The 20,735-nt window shown below is 44.6% G+C and overlaps 2 protein-coding genes across 4 annotated transcripts in view; both read left to right on the top strand.

Moving 5' to 3' along the window:
* The first annotated feature begins 68 nt into the window (after positions 1 to 68).
* Positions 69 to 5,351, top strand: tnfsf13b (TNF superfamily member 13b). Its single transcript, XM_031869596.1, has 6 exons — positions 69 to 2,889; positions 2,996 to 3,107; positions 3,649 to 3,705; positions 3,813 to 3,937; positions 4,236 to 4,386; positions 4,637 to 5,351. Exons 1-6 carry the CDS (start codon positions 2,668 to 2,670, stop codon positions 4,747 to 4,749), a joined length of 780 nt encoding a protein of 259 aa, XP_031725456.1. The 5' UTR covers positions 69 to 2,667; the 3' UTR covers positions 4,750 to 5,351.
* Positions 5,352 to 12,199: 6,848 nt separating this feature from the next.
* myo16 (myosin XVI) overlaps positions 12,200 to 20,735 on the top strand; it is a 90,262-nt gene continuing 81,726 nt past the window's right edge. Inside the window, exons 1-2 of one of the 3 annotated variants that reach the window (XM_031869592.1) lie at positions 12,200 to 12,480; positions 13,203 to 13,293. The gene's annotated coding sequence lies outside the window, so the exon portion shown is untranslated. Of the gene's footprint in view, positions 12,481 to 13,202; positions 19,033 to 20,735 lie in introns of all 3 variants that reach the window. The other 2 variants (XM_031869593.1, XM_031869591.1) reach the window with 2 other exon arrangements.

The following is a 20,735-nucleotide window of genomic DNA, read 5'->3' as shown; positions in this document are numbered from 1 at the left end:
TCTATAACACATGCCCGTATGTACACTGACATGTTGCCGGTCGCTGTAATCCTCCTATCCGTACTGATCGGGAAGAATTGTATATAATGTCGAATCCAAAATTGAGCAGAGGATAAAATGAGGCTTCAGCAGCCTCAGTAAGTGGAATCGTGGGTACTTTCCAAGGTGAATCCTATGTCCTCTTTGTGTTGCTGTTCCTCCCCCAGAGCACAGGAGGCTCAGTCTGGAAAATTCCAAAAGAGAGAATTTGTGTAGAAAAAAACATTTGATCTTCCTCAGACTGAAGCTTCATATTAAAGGAGTGGATTCTGTTCCCCATGTCGTACATTCTAATAGAACCAGCACGGGATATAGAGTATAAACAGAAACAGGGTTGCAAAATACTGGGAAACTTCCCGTGATAATTGGCAGGAATTTACAGGAATCATCTGGAATGAAATGGCAAATATTTTTGCCGATATTGCATTTACCGTGTCATATGCAGCTGAAAACAAACCTTGTATCGTATCATATGCAGACAAAATCCATTAATTCCTATTTAATGGGATTCTGGTAAATGAACTGTACATGTGATATTCAGCACCGCATGTTTAAAATTCAATTAAATGGAAATACTCTTCTCCAAAACATGCCTTAAGACCTCGTAGTACCAGAAATGTATCGACCCTTTGCAACCGATAACAGCGACCAATTACTCTGTCAACATACATACAAATATATATATATATATATATACAGTGTGGGTATGTGAGTATTGTATTACGATAGTCTTGAAAGAAATATGAACATATTAAAGAGCTGAGAAATAATGTAAGTATTTCTGATGAAAGGTGATTACTTTGCCATTATCAGCATCATAATTGTTAATTGGAAGATTTTCTGTTCTCGTCTCACCCCAAGATTATTTATCCTAATGTCTTTAGGAGGGCTTTTAATGAGCGGATTAACCTTTCCTATACGACTTCCTGGGACGAGAGGAGAGCCCGACGATTAAAACCCGGTCTCCTGCTCTTAATGTCCAAATGCAACATGCTGCACTGCAGCAGTGTCAGAGCCTTCTGAATACATGTCTCCTTAGCCATATTGTTTCTAAAAAAGTAAGCTAAACTACATTTAACAAACATCAAAAGGCCTAATTTGTTTGTCTCAATGTGAACTTAAAAATGGTCTCAAGGCTACTATGAATGTAAATTGTGGTCTTCAATTAACAAGAAGTAACGTATCGATGGTCTTTTCTTCCTTTCGTTTTGCCTCCAGTGGCTCAGAACACTCAGACGTTTATTTGTATTTTACCGAATCCATAAACCGAGTTCCATTTGTCCCTCCATGTGTTGCTAGAGCACACTGTGCACTCCTTTACTTCCAAACGCCTTGTTCTACACACGTCTGTCTGCTGTTAGTCTTCATTCAACAGAAGATGTAACTCATCAGTCACTTGATTTATTGTTTTTGGTGGCTGGCCTCAAGCTAAATTAATGAAATGTATTGTTACTGTACAACACCCTGTTGAATCAAACTGAATGTCTCTCCATCTTTTTTTTTTTTTAAATAAAGAAAATCATTTGTCAGGTGTTCTGCAAATGCACTCTGGAACATATTAGATATGCTCCTATGATTGTTAATAGTGAAATGAATGCTGTTGAAAGTGTTTGCAAGCCGGCATGTGATAACATTGAGCCTGTAACGGACCTGCACAGTGTTGACTCTGTGTGTGTACACCTACCATGACTTACAGCGACACATGGCAGAACCATTGATGGGACATCTGAATGACTCATCTTCAGCACCAAGCTGTCAGTTTGAGGGATTTTTTTCCATTTCCCTTATGTTTTCTTTTCTATTTCAAAACAATGTCGACTTCTTTTTGTAAGCACACATTTTCACTTTCTATTTTCTGTACTGTAACATGCAATAAATTGATACATTGAAATTGCTTGTCCTGTTAGATGTTGTAAATAAGCTTCTTTTTTTAAAGTAACAGTTCTAAACTCACTTATCTAACCTGACGTCACTTCACTTTTTTTATTCTGGGAATCGCAGTTTGTTTGTTTTGCCATTCAAAGTTGAAGTAATTTTTGTACTTCCTTCTTTCTGTGCATGTTGGCTCCTCGAACTGTAAAGTTCAAATGTGACGGTGCCGATAATTATGTCTTATTTCTCCCTCTCCCTCTTTCTCTCTCTCTCTCCCCCTATTTCCCTACCAGTCCCTCGTCTCGCTGCCAACCTGTCCTTCCTGTTTCCACGATCACATGGCTTGTTTGTTAGAATGTGGAGAAGCTGCGATGTGTTTTATCCTTTTTAAAGAGCGAGATGACGAGAAAGAGGACTTGTCAGGGCTGCTGGTCAGGCAGGAAGCAGCGAGTGAGGTTAGCAGAGCGGAACAATAGAGGGGAAGCTGTTGTGCCCTTTCTTTGTACAGTATTTCTTCTGCGTATAGTCCCTCAGACGGACTAAAGTGGAACCAGCTACTGAAGTAGAAAGCGAGACTAAAGGAAGCCAGCGGTGCTTTTAAACCGGGATTAAGGTAAAGTTTAAGACACCGTTGATGACAGCAGCAAACACGCACCACTCCTTGCCCAAGTGTGTCAGCAGAGAGGCAGCTTAGTTCAGGCCTGAGGCTGGTCATGCTGCCGGTGTGAGCTCTCTGGAGACTGTTTGGGCCCCGCAATGGAAGTTTTGGCAGGTGTGAAGCCTGATGCTGGACAAAGGCCAGGTGGAGGGAGGCTGTCCTGGCCAGTTCTCCTGCTGACGCTCGCTGCAGTCACCTCCTCCTCTCTTTCAGCGTTCTCCCTGTACCAACTGGTGGCTCTCAGGGCTGAGGTGGAGGGACTCAAATCAGAGGTCGGTCGCAGGAGAGAAGACGGACGAGAGGCCAAGCATGCGGGCCAGGTGAGAGACAACTAGTCCACGAGGACATCTTCATCTGCACAGATTTGGAAAGACATTTTGCCAACATGTATTGTTTTTTTCTGAACACTTCAATGTGTCTTTTCAGATTGAGAACATCGGTAGGAGGAGCAGCCAAGAGTCCCTGCACCCACCTGGCTTTCCACATGCTTTCCCCCCAATACGAAAGAAAAGATTGGTCTCCGGATCAGAGGCATTAGGTAAGACTGACAGTTCACTGTGAATGTATGATGCAGATAGTAGTTTCTTTAGTTTGCATGGAGTGTACAGGGTGTGACCGATTTCATTTCCAGGGTTTACGGTGGGGATTAAGTTCTTCAATCCATTCCTTAGTGTTGTGATATTTTTATTTATACAGCTCAAATGGGCTTCGCAATCTGTACATGCCTTTTACGCTGAGACCTGCGATTCAGAAAAGTAAAAAAAAACAACATAGCCAAGTGTGGATGACACATCAGCTTTGGTGATAATCACTTAAAAACTGAAACGCCTGATGTGGTGAGATAATGCAACCATCAGCTCATAAGCTATTGAACAATCCCTGGGCTTTTACAGGACATCAATATTTACAGTAAGCTGTTGCTAAGTGCTGACTTTGGCAATGGAATTGTTCCCAAAAAACAAAAAGGGAAGGAGCAGAAGGAAAAGAGATAGACGGCCACGGGGAAAGCAATGTGCAGATTGTGAGGAGGCCTCTGGCCAGTATGAACATGTCTAACATTGTTGTATGTTTTGTCATAGTTTCTCAGCCTTTCCTGCAGTTGTTGGCAAACAATAGCAGGAAAACTTTCCAGAAAGGTACAGTATGCCTGACCTGCACTATGTTACTTTGGAGACTGTTGCGATACATATTTAGCACTCAGTGCTTTGACGTGATTTCTCATTTTGTATTTCCTCGGGAACAGAATATAACTCGGAGCCGCACACCGGCATCCCCTGGCAGGCTGGGCTGAGGAGAGGCTCTGCCCTGGAGACAGACGGAGACAGCATGTTAGTCACAGAGGAGGGCTTCTACTTCGTGTACAGTCAGGTAGGACGGTTCATGTTGTCGTGTCATAGTTCTTCCACAGGGAGGCGCTGCTACTCCGTTTGCCCATCACCAGATTTTTACACGGGAGGGGAATGCATCTCCACACATTGCAGGAAGAAAAAACAATGTGCTCGATCCAAGCATGCAGTAGGTCAGATAAAGAAGTAGAAATGCAAATGATGCATGCATAATAAATGAGGTGGCAAATTATATACCACCTACCTGACTGTTTCTACATTGTTAAAACCCCCCCATGCCTCACAGCATAGACTGAGCCCAGTGTTTGTGATGTGCTCAGGTCTACTACATGGACAGCACCTTTGCAATGGGTCACGTGGTGATCCGGAGGAAGAGGAATGTGGTGGGAGACGAGCCTCAGTATGTGATCTTGTTCCGCTGCATCCAGAATATGAACCCCGTCCACCCTTACAACACCTGCTACACAGGAGGCGAGTATTGAGTTGTTGTTTGTGTCAAGCTATGTTACAGCAGCTGTTACGGAAGGTCAGTCGGTGTTCTTTAGTCAAGCTCTCAAGCTTGTGTGTGTGTGTGTGTGTGTGTGTGTGTGTGTGTGTGTGTGTGTGTGAATTGGCTGCATATGTGTGTCAGTAGTTGGGTAAGGGGGATAGCTGTTTGTAGCAAGAAAAGAAAAGAAAAAAAGGTAGTTCAACATCTGAAGTGTACATTTGACTTCCTTAGGTATTGTGAAGCTGGAGGTCGGGGACCACTTGGAGCTGCTGATCCCTCGTGCCACAGCCAACGTGTCCCTGTATGGAGACACCACCTTCCTGGGTGCTGTCAAACTGGCTTGAAATGTGTCAACTGATTTCAGACTGGAGGGACACTGTGGTGGTGGAGGTGGTGGGGGGAAAAAAAAAAAAAAAAAAAAGGGGTGCCATAACGGGAGCAACATAGCACAGTTCTGGTGACCACGCCTGACCTTGTGTGAGGTGAGAAGAAAACAGGAAGCAGCCATTTCTGTACCGACTGCGTGACTCCAAGCTTGTTTCCGCCTGAGGGGACATGAAGGAGACTATGAGTTGATGGCATGATCTTTACTGTTAAAGATGCACCTTGTACATGTAGCTACAGCTGTATTATGCTCATTTCTACTATACATCATGACAGGATATTGTACAAACTGTCACAATCAAATGACTGAGACGTGACTTTGTCTGACTCGTAAGAGATGTGTTACTTGTGTAGCGATGTGTTACTTGTGTGTCATTCTCATACTGTTATTGATCAATAATCTTTCCTCCTGTAGCGTGACTGAAATAGCTCTCGTATGTTATTTTAGACATTCAAACACAAACGTATCATCTGAGTGCCATCATTTTGATTCAAGTTTATTCACTGATTAAAAATTCAGATGCAATAAAGTGACAGTTCTGTGCAAAAATATATGACATCATCTGGAATCTGGGTGGAGGTTGTTTTTTTTCTGTTGTTGGCCACAAGGAGGAGAGACTTCAGTGTGACAGAACATCCTGCTAGGCAGCGGAGAGAGGAAAGGAACTAAGGCTGAGCAGGAACAGTGGAACTCAGGTGAAAGAGCCTATTTTTAGAGTGAGGCGAAGCTGTACAGGCAGATGGTGTCTGCACATTCAAAGGAGCTCCTGCTCAATGAATTTGTAATACCTGAGGAGCCTGGAGGAAATAGCGATATGTCCTCATCAATGGATGGGTCTTTATGTAAAGCTAGTGGGAGAGGGAGAGTTACACCTGGGATCCAGACACATTTTGACCAAAGGAGTTCCACGACTTCATACAAATTATCTTAACCAAACATTCGGAAAAGTCTGAAAATTACATGTGGTGTGAGAATGAACTGGTTATTAAAAACTGAACTACGAAATGAATTATTATAGGTTGACACAGAGTAGTTTTGCCTAATAAATACTGGGATATTTATCACCCACCGCTCGTATATAATACATCTTACATCAATACAAATTAATGACAGGAAATAAAGTTTGATCTGTATTTGTATACAGCTGTTATCTGCTGCCAGGGAACAACTAAGACAACTAACACACTGCTCGTTGTTGGTGGCACCCACCCACATGTAACAGCTTGTGCCCCATGTCAGTTAAGTCGATGTTTTTGCCCACACACATTTGTTCGGGTTCATCTGTTTTGTTTTTGTTTGGGAATTGGGCACAGCATCAGATTTTGAAGTCACCTGATCTAATTATTCTTTGTTGGTCTGGAAGCATCTGTGTGTTATTTATCAAACACAGACACAGAAATTCATGTTGGCGATCCAACGAGGAGATTCAAGCATTTGCATTAGTTTGAAGCTAAATTTAACATTTTTTGGATATTTATTAACCCCCTAGGGGTTTGTGACAAAAATCTTTAGAGGGACATCCTCCCCATCACAATATGTTTCCAGTGTGATTATTAAATTGACTCATTCTCAGATAATACTAGTTGATATGCTTAGATCCAAACCAAACTGCTAACTACATTTAATACTCAGATAAAAAAAACAATAATAAGGAGTAATAATTTGGTCATAGACCTTAAAATTGAGGTAATACTGTCATAATTTAAAAAAATGTTCAGGCCTAAACCATTGGAAGCTAATCCACATTAAATAAGCCGATTCAAATGAACTTGGTATTTCACTCAGTGAAAGAGAGACATCAACAACATGACGCTCTATATCGCCCCAGACAGGTTGGCATCTTGTGATGTTTTTTTAGCCGGATATTTTCTAACTTTTGAAGATATTTTGAAGACATTGATGTATAAATATTTTTTGCTTTGGGGTTCTCTTACCTCTGTGTAACTCACAAACACACACACATACACACACACACACACACACACACACACACACACACACACACACACACACAGGCCTTCTGTCCATTGGGGCAAAGAGTTAGACAAAGCCCACTGGGTGGTCACTTCTTCACTAAGCATTTTGCCCTTGGAGTCATGGCTCCATTCGACAAGAAGAGAGACCGACAGAGGGGGAGGGAGGAAGGAAAGTCTAAAATAGAAGGCTGAGTAAGAAAGATTTCAAATTGGACTTAATGGATAGCATTAGCCATTAGTGGAAGGGAAGAGAAAGGCTGTGAGGCGAAAACGGAAAGAGAGAGCAGGCCAGACTACGGCCATGGAAGTCAGAGAAGCTCTTTGATGATCTAGTAAACAGAGCAGGCGGCTGTACAAACACAGTTTTGAGAGAACGAAGAAGAAGGAGGAGGAAGAGGAGGGGTCGGAGAGTAAAAGAGAAGAGGGGCGCAGAGACCTCTCCTATAAACGTGTCAAGCATGATGCTCCCCCTCCCTCTGGGCCAGAAGTGTCTTTGTGCGGTGCCATGGAGATGGCTGGTGTGTTGGCGGAAGCTGATGTCATTGTGGGCCTCGCCTCTCAAAAAAGAAACCAGCATCTGACCGGAGAATCAGGAAATGAGACCTGCTGTGTGTACACATGCTGGCACTGTGTGTAGTTCACACACACACACATGATGCGAGTGCACTTATTATTACACGCAGGGGGGGGGGAAAGCAGACAGATAATATCACACATATTAACATTTACAGTGATTGAGTTTGCCTCAGTGCACCAGTCACAGATGCAACACATTAGAATATTTAACATATTATTGACTCTATTTTTAGTTGGAGCTAACAAGAACAGGTCGAAAATGTTGTTGACACACTAATGTACCTCTGTCAAGTGTAAAGACTGCTTTTTTTAGAATCAGATTAATCTTTAAAAAAAACATCTGTATCCTCAGGAGGTACAGTCGGATTGTAGGTTTAATATTAGTCAATTTCTCATGACTACAGATTCTTTCTGACTTGCTTGTCGGAGAGAGGGATACATTCAGTGGAATCATCAGTCTCTGTCTCTTAGAGCCTGTCTCCATCAACGTCCCATTTTTCAGGCTGCATCCCTCGCGTTAAAACGTGGACCTTAGTGTCTCCGTGTCCCCATCTGTCCTCTTCCTTCCCCCTCCCCTCTCTCCCCTCTCTCCCTGTTTGGGAGCTTTAGGACAGGTCTGACTGGCGATCCCTGAATCCTGATTATAAAAACCCAGCATGCTCTGTTTCTGCAGCAAGCCAACACGAACGCACGCTGCAGCTTTTTGCAAGTAGACATAGATTTGCACATGCACATGGACACGCACACACACATATGCACACATGCATCTTCACTGACTCAATACTGACAACATGTACAGCACTCACATCGTCGCACATGCTCTTCAGTGTACTACACGGTTGTTTCCGTGTACGTTCTTCTCTAGTATTTGGGGATTACTTTGATCTGCTGCAGTCAGACCAAAGTAATCAGGCTGATCCAGAGCCCTGCAGCTGAACTGGCAGCAGCACTGTGTGGATTTCTCATTTAAGTGAGGATTTGGTTTACCAACAAACTGGATTGTGCCATCCGTTCCTCCAAAGTCTAAACACCATGTTCTGTGCCCGCCGCATGCTGTCGATTTTTTCTATCGATTGAGCTTGAGAAGAGAAGACACACTAATTGTTTCTGATCCGAAAAACGTGACTGACCCAGCAGAATGGGAGGGTTTACTTGTTTTTAACTGCGTTAACGTGAGAGCTGGTTTAGTTTCTTCTCCCCTGACTACGTAGGATCTTTTGGAATATAAGCTGATCTATAATTCATATGGTTCTGCCTCTGCCTGGAATCAAACTGGGATGAAGGGGCAGGCTTGCAATCTGCATGTGTGCAAGAAAAGTGAGAGCAGATTTAAAAGTTGCCTCTATTCAAGCACATCTCGATTAATCTCGCCTTCATTCGTGGGTCTTTTTCTCGAGGACATCAGCCGATCACAGAGGAGAGGAAAAACATCAAATGGTGAGGAGAGGAGAGGAGGGAAGGATTTTTGGTTTGCCACAACTCTGCCCCAACCTCCTCCTCTCTCCATCTCCTGATTTCCACACTCTGCTTTATGGCTCCAACATGGAGCTTTGGCAGAGGCACACAGGGACCAGCAACATTTGTCTGAGGGGGAAAATTGAGGCCTTGACAATTTTTGAAAGTAGACATAGACAAATAGACAATAGAATAGAAATGATCACTTAACTTACACAGTATATAGTTTTTTCCTCTGCTGTGTTAGAGAAGACAGGAGAACATGGTCTGTCATGACTGTAACACAGCCGAGAAGCGTTCAACATATTCAAGCCTCTTTTAAATCGTTGTGTGTGAGCTTCTGTGAAGCCTGCCATAGTTCTCATTATGAAAATTGTCAGTGTTTCATCAATAATAGATCTTGTTTGATGTCTCACACTGTGATGTGCTGGGTCCTTGAATTTGAGGGAATTGGGCCTGGAAAGTCCTTGAATTCGATGTTTTCCGAAGTTGTGGGAACCCTGTAGGCCTACGTATATACTGAACGTATACTGATGCTAAGCATATATAATGTTTACAAGTTCACCATCTCAGTTTAGCACGGATTTAAACATGCTAACATTAGCTAATTAGCACTAACCACAAATAGCAGCTGTTGATGGGAATGGCATATAGGTTCAACATTTCCTGGCAATTCTTCGAACTGTTGAGAAATATCGGTCTGGACCGACAATAGAACCACGCTATCCTTCTCATCAATTTCTTTATTAGGTAGCAAGCTGCCACAAACCACTAGATGCCACTAAAACGTCCCTTTAATTAATCACCGCTTTTACGCACGACCTGGCCAGCGTGCCGAATGACACACAATAGGCTCATTCGACTTAAGCCAGGCGTGTGCAGAATCGATCACCGGCGATCGGCGCACAATGCATGCTGGGTAGATTTGCGTCCGACTTGCTCTGACGTCATGAAAACGTGCGTAACGATGATCTCACGTGAGCGAGGCGGCCGCAGATTTTAGAGCCAGGCGCTGCAGTTGCTCTCCACCGACTGCATGACCCCAGGGCATGATGGGAAACTTCTTGCTGTCTTCGGATCAAAGAGCTGATTGGCTCTTAGATTTTCTTTATTGGAAAAGGTGGGCAACCGTGGCTCACTGGGTTAAGAGGGTGGTCTGGTGACCACAAGGTTGTTTGTTCGAACCATGGCCTTTGACGTGTCGCATGTCACAGACAGCCCACTGCTCCCCATATATAGGGATGGGTCAAATGCAGAGACAAATTTATCCTTAATTAACAGGATAAATATAGTATAAAAAAATTGAAATCCTAATTTTCTGTCTAATTGTAATACTTAACGCTAGATTGTTGGCTATTAGTCTCATTTTGTGCAATAACAATAATAATATATAAGGCTATTTATTTAGCATCTGTAAATAAAGATATTTATTGAGAAAGCTTACATCCTACTTGATGTCAACATTTTTTGAGTCAGAGCACTGGAATATGCATCGATTAATGATTGTGATTCATCACAAAACGTATTAAAAGAAAAGCACAATTGTCACTGACGGAAACTTGCAGCGTTGCTTTTCCTCCGTGTGTAGCCTGTTTATGTAGCTGTGATGTTTGGACTGTTGGTTCAGTTTTTAAATTTCTTAAATTTACGGTTGTATGGTTTAGAAATGATGCTATCTTTACATATATTTATTTATATAAATGTTTAAATAAATATGACATCCAAAAACTAAAATATGCCAAATCTTATATCCTCAATTATAATAATAACATAGTTAAATATATGAAAAGACATCCAAACTTAAAGACCAGCAATTTTGGGGTTGTCTTGCTCAAGGACACATCGACATGCTCCTAGCAGAGTCGGGGATTGAACCACCGTTCCTCTGATTGAAGGACGGCCCTGCACTCCACTTAGCCACAGTCGCCCAAGATCAGTTCTAGACTATGGCTGTGTGGAATATAGGTCGGCGTCTAAAACCTTGTTGGGGAAACTGGATGTAATACAAGCGTCAAGAATATGTAGTGGGGCTTTTAGAACAACGTTAGTGCCGGCATTGCAGGTAGAAATGGGGGAAATGGCGTTGGAATTGAGAAGAATACAGATAATGATGACATATTGGGTCAGTTTACAAGGACATAACAACCATCCAACAATAAGTGCTATTGAGCCTTGCTGGGAACATGGAAAAACACTAACAAAGAGCTTTGGTTGGGTTGTTCAGAAGAAGGCTAGTGAATTAGGTTATAGGAGTTATTCTCCAGCTGTGGTCCAGCTGTTCCTCTTTGGTTACTGCCACAGCCTGAAATTGATCTTGACCTCCTTGAACTGATGAGAGATGAACATTGGGGAAACTGTAAGATCTTCAAGTCATACATCAGTTACCACAATTAAATATAGATTTATGGATCTAAATACCCTAAAACTGGTAGAATAGCAGCAGCAGCAGTGATCCCAGAATTCCATTATGAGTGTGGGATGAGCCTGAGTGATGATGTATCTGTGTTTACATGTGAGATGATGGCCATAGAGTTATTGCCTTACAGTGGGTAGAGGACGTCAGGCCAGAGAGAGTGGTGATTGCATCAGACTCATGTGCAGTGCTAACGAGTTTGACATTGTGCCACTCCAGAAGCAGAGAGGATTTACTGTTTGAAATTCTACAATCATTTTTAAGAATCCATCAAATGTGGATAGCGGTTAATTTTGTGTGGGTCCATGTTGGAGTCGATGGCAATGACAAGGCGGATAAAGCAGCAAAAAGGGCTTTGAAGAGTGGGAAAAATAACGTTAATGTAAATATAAGTAAGTCAGACAAAGGGGGACAAATTAAAAGATATGTCAGAACGAATGTAATAAAGGGAGTAAAGGAAGATATCTGTTTAAAAATAAACCATTGGTTGGGAGTGCAGGATCTAGTGGACGAACTAGAAAAGAGATGATTATGACAAGGCTAAGGAATGGCCATACTGGTCTGAACAGTTCCCTTGATGTTATTAGAAAGCATAATAATGGAAAGTGTACATTTTGTGGAGAAGAAGAAACCGTGGACCATGTTTTATTGTCCTGTCAGAGGTACGAGTCAACGAGAGAAGTTTTGAAAAAAGGTCTAAGAGAGATTGGAGAGGAAAGCTTTAGTGACAAATGTTGGAAACTTTTTCTGGAATATTTAGAGTCAACAACACTAATGAATAGAATTTGAGAAAGAAATGTATTATTATTAATTTTTTCTATTTTATTATTTTATTTTTTCTACCGCCAAAAAAAGCAAAAGAAAGAAGAAGAAGAAGAAGAAGCAGGCGGCTGAAAACGGTCCGACTTGAACGCAGTTCTTTGTCAACGCCCCTTTCTACGTCCGCCTGCTCTCGTCTGCTTTCCAGGCGAGGCGCAGTTCAACTCGAACGAGCCTAACCAAACACGCCCACAACAGGTGCATGCTGGCTCTCTCCGCTAACGTTGATGGTGGAATCATACATCCACGGGCGGAACCTACGGCGGTGATTTCCGCACATTTTACGCAGCAACTTTTACCTTCAGTGAGTCGTGTGAGACATTTCTGCCGTCAAGCGTTTTGAATTGGAGGAACGCAGTGGGAGAAGTTGCAGCTGAAGCACATCGAGGAGGACAGTGCCCCTTCAGACAGGTGCACGACGTTAAAACAACGAACTCATTTGTGGACGCAGGTAACTACATGTGTGCATGGCATGCTAATGCACTTCATTCTGCAGTGCAAAAAGTGTTGACGGCAAATTATACAGTTAAACAAGTTACTTTAATTTGCTATAAAACAAAACAAAATTCTGGTAGCCTACTCTCTCCATCCTTGGAGTTAAGGGGATGAGAAGGCATGACGTAGGTAGGAGTTATGTCCTCGTGCTCGACAATCTGCTCTGCTTTTGTTATCCTCCTGTCTTCACTGTGCGCTTTCACTTTCAGTCCATTAGTTGTGTGTGTGGTTCTCCTCCCACTCGCACAGCATGCACACGAGATGCAGCTACAACAGAGTGCAGTAAGTGTGTATGAAGTCCTGTGTCACTCATTCCCACCAGCTGCTTACAGGCTTGTGATAAGCAGTTGTAATTAGAGATTTAAACTCTCATCTCACTCTTGTTTTTCCCCCTCACAAACACACAAGCTCACTCACTGACAAACTCCTAATTCTCTCTCTCTCTTCCTATCACTGACTCATGCTCTCTCTCCTTTTAACTAATTCCCCCCTCATTCACCCAAACTGGCACTCTCTCCTCTCTCTCCTCTCCCCCCCCCCCCCCCCCCCTTTCTCTGATGGGATGTCAGTGGAGGATTCTAGCCTATGGTATGGTGTAGAGAGAGCTGGGAGTTGATTTCTCTCTCTCTCTCTCTCTCTCTCTCTCTCTCTCTCTCTCTCTCTCTCTGAGTGTTGCAGATTGTTGCAGCTGAGATCAGATTGTCTCTGGATGTTATTTTCCCGGCTGGAAAGAAAGCATCAAGAACTCCGGGGGAAATGTTGCAGTGAGGTACGGTGCCACTTGTCTCCTGTTTGACGGTGGGTGTTGTTTGGCTGTGTGTGAGTGTGTGTTTACGTTTCTCTGTTTACCATTCACACAGGGCCTGATAGCACAATATTTGGCCATTGGCAGTTTGTTCTCATCATGATTTTTTTTAAATTTTTTTTGAATGCTTCATTCTTTACATGCATTTCCGTAACTGAACAAACATCTCACAAAATGTCTGCATTGATTCTGCTTTATTTGTTTTCCAAGGGAAAGGCCATCTCTTCTTCTTTAATGGCCACCGTCTGTCTGTGGACTGGCCTTTTGTTTCCGTCTCTCTTTTCTGTTTTTTTCCCCCTCTTGCGTGCTGTTGTTTGCCCTGAGATGTTGCATGTGTGCCGGCTGGCAGCACAGAAAAAGGAAAACTGGTTTGTTGGCGCGCACACACACACACACACGCACACACACACACACACACTCCTCCAAAAAGCCTCCGGGGTAATGGATGTCAGTTGGGAATCGCTCTAGATTCTGAGGACCTGGGCAGCTTTAGCCCAAACGCCGTGCGGCTGTGTGATGTGTGCAGTGTCTGCCAGTGGTACTGCGAGAGTCGAGAGACAAAAAAAAAAAAAAGCAGGGGAGGTAGAGACAGAAAAGGTACAAGAGGCATACAGGGACACAGAAGCATTAATGGGCAGTGAGGAGACGGAAAGGAGAAACAGCCTGTACAGCTTTTTTTCTGCTTGGTGCGACGGAACGCCGCCGAGTAACGGACGAGAACATAACTCCGCCTGGGGTCACCCCACAAAACTCTGCTTTTGTTTCACAGGAGCTCACAGATGGGCTCATTCAGACGGCTGAGGGCCGTGTGTATGTGTGTGTCTGAGAGTGAGCATGTGTGTTGAAGTTGTTGGTGGGGGGGGGTTAAACCCTTGGGAAGCAGAGCTGTAACTGTTAAACACCGTGTACAAAAAAATAAAATCAATCACGTTAAACTGATGCACAAGGAGGACCAGCCATTTCAGTCACATCCCTCCTTTTCAACAAGATGTGCGTTTGTGTGCGTGTCCTACACCCATCTGTCCTCCTGCTCGGCCAGATTGTGGGCCTCCGTCTACGGCAGTGTTGCATGAAGGTATTACTCTCTCAAACTGAAAAGATTATCTCAGCCACATGGTTCCATAATGCCATTTTCCAGCAGTTGCCTTTTCCAGCTTGTCGTTGGTCTTTCACATTTCTCTTCTTTGGAACACGGTCAGAGCGTCTTCGGGTATAGCCGGCAAGAGGCTAATGTCTCGAAGCTGTAGCCTGTGGGTCTGTGTCGGGATGCAGCCCAGTCCCCTGCGCTGTGGTCAGCTGTTGAGCCACATGGTCTCAAGACTTAGTCACCACCGCTCGAGGAGGAGGAGGAGGAGGAGGAGGCTCCTCCTCGTGCTTTCACATATGTAAAGCAGGCCGCCGGCTGTGTTGCAATGCTGAGGCGTCTGTGGGGACGTGTGGCGAGGTCGTGAAGGTCACAGCTGCATACGATTCAAAGAGGAAAAACTAGAAATGACAGCCACCACCTGTATACCTGGGACATTTACCGACTGCTGTAACTCCTCCAACTGTGGGCCTGATGGTCTGAAGCTAACACTTGGTGTGTCCACCAGCTCATCTATTCTTAGATGGGACTGGCCGGTTAGCTCCCTCCCTCCCTTCTAAAGAACAGCGGATGCATACAAACACTGAGTGGATAGATGCATCTCATGTCAGAAGGCAGACAGCTGACAAGGCAGACAGATGGGGGAGGGGAGGGGGGGATTAAGGAGGGTTAGTGTTCATCTGGGGAAGCCTTAGATTAGTTTCACCCTCAAATCTGATAAGTGCAAATTGTAATCCACACAAATGAGCCATTTATAATAGGCAAACTAGGACTTGAGACAGATGTCTGAAGCAAGACTTGTAAACACACGTGTGCCTCTAAGAGACCATAAACATTTTAAATCACTTAAATAATCAGTCTCGATTTAATCTTCTGTTGATCAATTTAAGACACGTTTTCTTAGAGTTTTCAATTGATCATGTGCTGGGAATCAGCTGTAGATAATCTAGATTGAGTCAAATTCCTGTTAATGTAATACAAAGAAGTAAAATAAACAGAAGGCCTAATGTATAATTTGGCATCTGTTTTCTTCCGAGCTGAATGATCCTGAGATGAAGACGAAATCCCCGCCTATTCTTATAAGTGAGGCCCATGTGAGCAGTTGGCAGCCTCAAACAGCAGCTAAAGCTAGAGACAGGTGGTGGGAAGCACTGCTGGCAGCAGCAGCAGCAACATGTTATTTGGGCGTGGAACACCTCCAGCAGTCCAACATAAAATCCAAACCTTTGGTCTGAGATTCTCAGATGAAACGATGTCATCAAAGCAGAGCATGGATCAAACACTGAAGAGCTGCACCGGTCGACCGAGCCCTATATGATGGGAGTCCTTGTCAGAGGAGAGGGAGGCTGCTCCCCATGTGACCCTTATCTTTCTATAGAACACTTCCTCACGTTAATGCAGGCCTGCTGCCGCTGGCATGTGACTGGCGGCCATTGCAGACTTTGTTTCCCTTCCAGGGCTATTATTGGAAACCCTGTCAATAAGAAACATCAATGTCAGGGTCAATGTCTGGGCTTGCCAGGACTTGCTTCTGCTATGTGTGTGTGTGTGTGTGTGCGTGCGTGCGCACATGTGAACATGTATGGCTTCCCACCTGTTTGTGGTTGAACTGGAATGGGACAGCTGTGTTTTCTGTGACGCTGGAAGTAAAGCAAACCGTGCTGGAGTTTGTGCTCGCGGAAAGAGAAAACGAGCACTCCGTAGCTACTTCAATGTTGTGAAGGTAATTGCGAGCGTGGGAAGTGGAAGTTGAAACGAATAGATTGTGTGAAACGGGGAGATGGCAAAGGTCTCTCTCAGAAAGAGGCGGGAGGGAAGAGAGTAGATCACGAAGCCGCTCGTCGCCTCCCCTTCCCTGGAAGGTGTACGAGGCCGGGTGCTTGAGATGTAACCGCTTTACTGTTACCGTCACAACACAACAACTTGTCCACCTACCTGCCTGCAGCTAGACAGCGTATATTAGAGGGCCGAGTATGAGCCCAGCTGCAGAGCCATGCAAATGATGTGAACAGATCTGGTTAAGCATTCCCTTTTTAAAAAAAAATCACTGCTTTGATCTAGCCAAGAAGCCATGGGGGGAGTTTACGCTAAGATGAAAGATAACGTTTGGCTGTGATATATGCGTGTGTGTGTGTGCGTGGGCTTGATTTCAAGCATGTCATCGCTCGCGTTCAAGCCAAATCAAATTAGGTCAATACTTAATGGGGCATGATGCCCCCCTACTTACAATGCTATGATACACTCCCACCCACTAGCATGCTAATCTACGGATCCCTGTCAGACCGTTGTCTGCAACTCGGGGGGGGGGGGAAATGAGAGAGTTGGAGTGTGTGGATGAAAGAAGTAGAGAGTGTGAGGCAAATAGTAGAGAACAAGACTTGACACACAGTGTAGCTGGATTGACGGTGGAACATAGTGGTGGTAGAAGGAGAGGAATCTCGTTGAAGGGTGATGTGAGCGGGGAAGAGGAAGGGACGATAAAGAAATGTCTGTCAGTACACTTCCTATTCTCTGCTCATTTCTGTGAGAGCAGATGAGCGACCTGAAGAGAGGTGTAATGTCTCGGTAAAGCAACATCTCAGACCGTACTGTGGCGGGAATTGCTTCGGCTGTGGATTACAGCCTCCTCAGATGTGTGCGTGTCTGTGTGTGTCTGTGTGATTTGAAACCACTCGTCTGGTAATTTCATTCCCCTGACGCACCTCAATTCAGAGATTTGATCCACACTCGCCCCCCCCTAACCTCCCCCACCTCTCTTTCTGTGTCCTTACACTGTCTCCGTCTTCCCTCTCCATTCATGCTTCTCACTGCACATCTGCCAATTGACCCTATTCCAGAGTAGATGTGGTTTAAGCTCAACTAGAGCCACGACCTTACACACACCCCACTGTAACACAGGGCTGATGAGTAGATAAGAGTGAGAAAGTGTTGTTAAGGCGGTTATTCGGAGTGAATGGGACTACAGCTAGAGCTTCGTGAGAGGCCAGAGACTGCCTAGTTCTTTGTATGTGTGTCTGTGAGTGAAGCGTCACCAGTCTGACTCTTAGTGTTTGCACCAGGGCAGTTCTTATAGATAAAAAAAACAATAAGAGACTTCTTTATGTTGAGTATTGGCAGTCGCACACAGTCACATTGCACCTCTTTTTGTGTGGATGTCTAGTCTGGCCAGTTATGTAACGCATTAGACTGACCCTAACGCAGAAGGTGCATGCATTCAAATCAATTAGTTTATGATGTCAGAATACATCCGTCAACAGCTGAAAGTGAACTATCGCTTACTATACATGGAAATAAGGCTGAGATGAAATGTGTGAGAAGCAACAGAGGGATTAAGAATGACGAGCGTGAGATTCATGCAGACAGATTTTCCAGGAGGAAAGTATGAGAAGCTAATTAAAAAGCAGATGATCTGTGAAGAGATGTGACAGAGAGGAGATCCCTGTCCCCCCCCCCCCCCCTCTCTCTTTCTCTTTCTTTCTTTCTTAAGGCTTCTTGATTTACGTTTATAACCTCTCCCTCTGCGTCCTTTATCCCACTCCAGAACCATAGTCTCCTCAGCGACCGTCTGACGAGTGGATGTGTTGAAGTTGTTACCCTCTTGCGTCTTCCTGTTCCCGTTTTTGATCTGCAGGCTCTCTCAGTCCTGCAGGTGAAGATGAAAGTAGGTGGGAGGGGAGATGCAGATGGAAGATCTGAAATAGGAAAACAGCAGGATGGCGATCGGTGGGAGGGCAAGGGGAAATGGTTTGTCTGTTGCCCGTGGAGGTTGTGAAGAGAGGGCTGGCTGGTTGTGGTGTGTGTGTGAGTGTGTGTCTGTTTGGTTTGTCTCTCGGTGACCACATTTTCCTCCCCCTTTTCCAAGGTCAACATGGGGAGTCTTAGCCGAGAGGCACCATAGTAATTGCGGTGCCTGGTCATTAACTATTCATCACCTCACACCACACTGCTTGGCCGAGTGTTTTGTGCTTATGTGTGTTTGGGAGTTACAGACGTAACTCTGCGTCAGCATTGTGTTGTTTTCCTGCGTGTCCGTGTGCAAATGAGACAGCTGGCTCACGTCTCAACAAGAGGTTTCCAGGCGCACCTATTCAGGCTCCGTTGTGTCTCCCTTGTCGTCCAGTCCTCATTGTCTGCCAGCTCTGCCTTGACAAATGCACACCCGTCTGACCACAAACTCTTCAGGGCGTGTTCGCTACATGAGGTGAATCCAGGCGCCGCCTCTTTCTGTGTTTTGTACCCTCCTCCTCGTTTTTTTTTTTTTTACACCAGCATTGTGATGGTAGAGAATGGAGCGCTCGTAAAGATGGGGGTGTAACTGTACCCCCTCAGATGGAGCAAGTGGGCTGGGTTCACTGGGGTCTGGAGAGGGGGAGGGACGTCGAGAGAGAGAGAGACAGGGAGAGACAGATGTAAAAGAATTAGCCGCTCCAAGCGGCAGAGTTGCCATGGCTACGGGGGAAACGGATGAATGAATGACATCACAGTGGCGGGGAGGTGAGAGAGTGTGAAATTGATTTGGTGGCGGCGAACAGGGAGGCGGCTCTCGCTGGGTTTTCGTTGGGCAGACACATTTCTCTCTCCTCCGTACCCTGGTGTCTCCTGTGGACGAGCTCTCACCGGTAAGGCTGTTTCTCTTCTCATCAGAGGGAAGGTACATTTTGAGGATGAATGTAGGTGTGATTTATTTTTTTTTAAAAAAAATTTTCTTTTCACTCTGATAACTGTCTTGACCATGTGAGGCGGACTTAGGGAAGACGTGTGTGTGTGTGTGTGTGTGTGTGTTACATGTACATGGATGACATGTGGTGCTCCTGGAGTGCCACTGGGAATGAAAAGAAAGGCAGATGTGCAGTTGTCGTTGGTGTGTGTGTATATATATATATATATATACACACACACACACACCATGAGATGCTTAGTGTGGAAGAATGTGTGTGTGTCTCTGGCTGGGAATGAACAGCTGATTGCGCGAGAATGATTTCAATGCGCGGTGAGATCCTCACTATAGCGAGAATTAGTATCTGTGTAGATGTTGTCGCACTTCAGAGCTGCACATGATCGTGAATCTGTTGTGACAATGTTTGTGTGACTGTGTGTGTGTGTTAGTTAGAGAGAGATGCACTATCTTGCTGCGCCGTTGTTGTCTAGCAACTTGCAGTGCTGATGTCCCCCTCCACAGATCAGAGCACATGATCAGTCGTTGAACAGCACCCTTGGAGCTGCTAAAGTCTCGCTGAAGAACACTTCAGCGGGGAAGCTGCCTTTCCTGACATTGGAGCGTGAATCTGGCTCCTCTGATTTAAAGGGGCGGTCTGACGTCTCATTGGCACCAGCCTGCTGCGAGTTCATGGGTAAAGCCCGCAACCGTTCATCTGGCTGCGTGATTAATTACAAAGTTGACCTGCGGTGACCCGTGCGGGACAAGCGGTCGGAGTTGAAAGGTGGGTGCTAGAGGTCACAGCAAAGCCAATCAGAATGCTTAGCTCAGTGTCTCTTCACTTAGGCCAGCATCCAGGATTGGGGGAGCAGATTACATGGGGGATCAAGGGCTCAAAAATGTAGGCTATAGATTTGGAGAACGTAATCCATTACTACAACTGCTCCACTACTACAATCTGCAGATCTTTTTGGAATGAGGTGAATTTGGGATGGTGGTTGGTTTCACATTGTTTCGGTGGCTAATGGCTAACATCAAGGCCATGCTGTTGTTGAACAGAGCATTCAAGCTCCAAGGACACAATACTGCAGGCGATCTAGTATCATGGTCTTCTGCGGCAGGTATAGTCTTTTTGTTTCAAGGGAGAATATGCGAATAGATACATTTACATTTGGATTTGCATCATTTAGCTGCCGTTCCTAACTAGACGTTTTTTGTTCTATTCAGAAAATCACAGCAGTCGAGTACGTAAAGTATAAAGTTCAAAGCCATTACGGTACATGTAAGGCTGATGAATGTTGGCTTTAAGGCAGAAAGTTATTGTAAATGTTGTTGTTGCTATGTGAAAGGGGGAGTGATGGTCAACTTAGTTAGCTTCAAAGCTAAGTCCACATAGTTTAGCGGAGCAGTTGATGCTGTGAAGGCGTCTTTGAGAAGGAGTGAGATGCTAGAAGTCAATCTGTCCGGCTTCAGCACAGCGCAGGCTCAGCTCATCATTTATGAATAGGTACGGGGTGAATACACATGAGGCTATTTCAGACAGATTCATTTAAACCTGTGGAAAAATGTCCCTGTGCAGGTGTAGGAAACTGCCCCATAGGCGTTGGTTGCTGTTTTGTGTGTGTGTGTGTGTGTGTGTGTGTGTGTGTGTGTGTGTGTGTGTGT

Source organism: Anarrhichthys ocellatus, unplaced genomic scaffold (genome assembly GCF_004355925.1).
Source record: "Anarrhichthys ocellatus isolate YVR2014 unplaced genomic scaffold, GSC_Weel_1.0 scaffold47, whole genome shotgun sequence".
Taxonomy (NCBI): domain Eukaryota; kingdom Metazoa; phylum Chordata; class Actinopteri; order Perciformes; family Anarhichadidae; genus Anarrhichthys; species Anarrhichthys ocellatus.
This window is presented reverse-complemented; position numbering and strand designations above follow the sequence as displayed.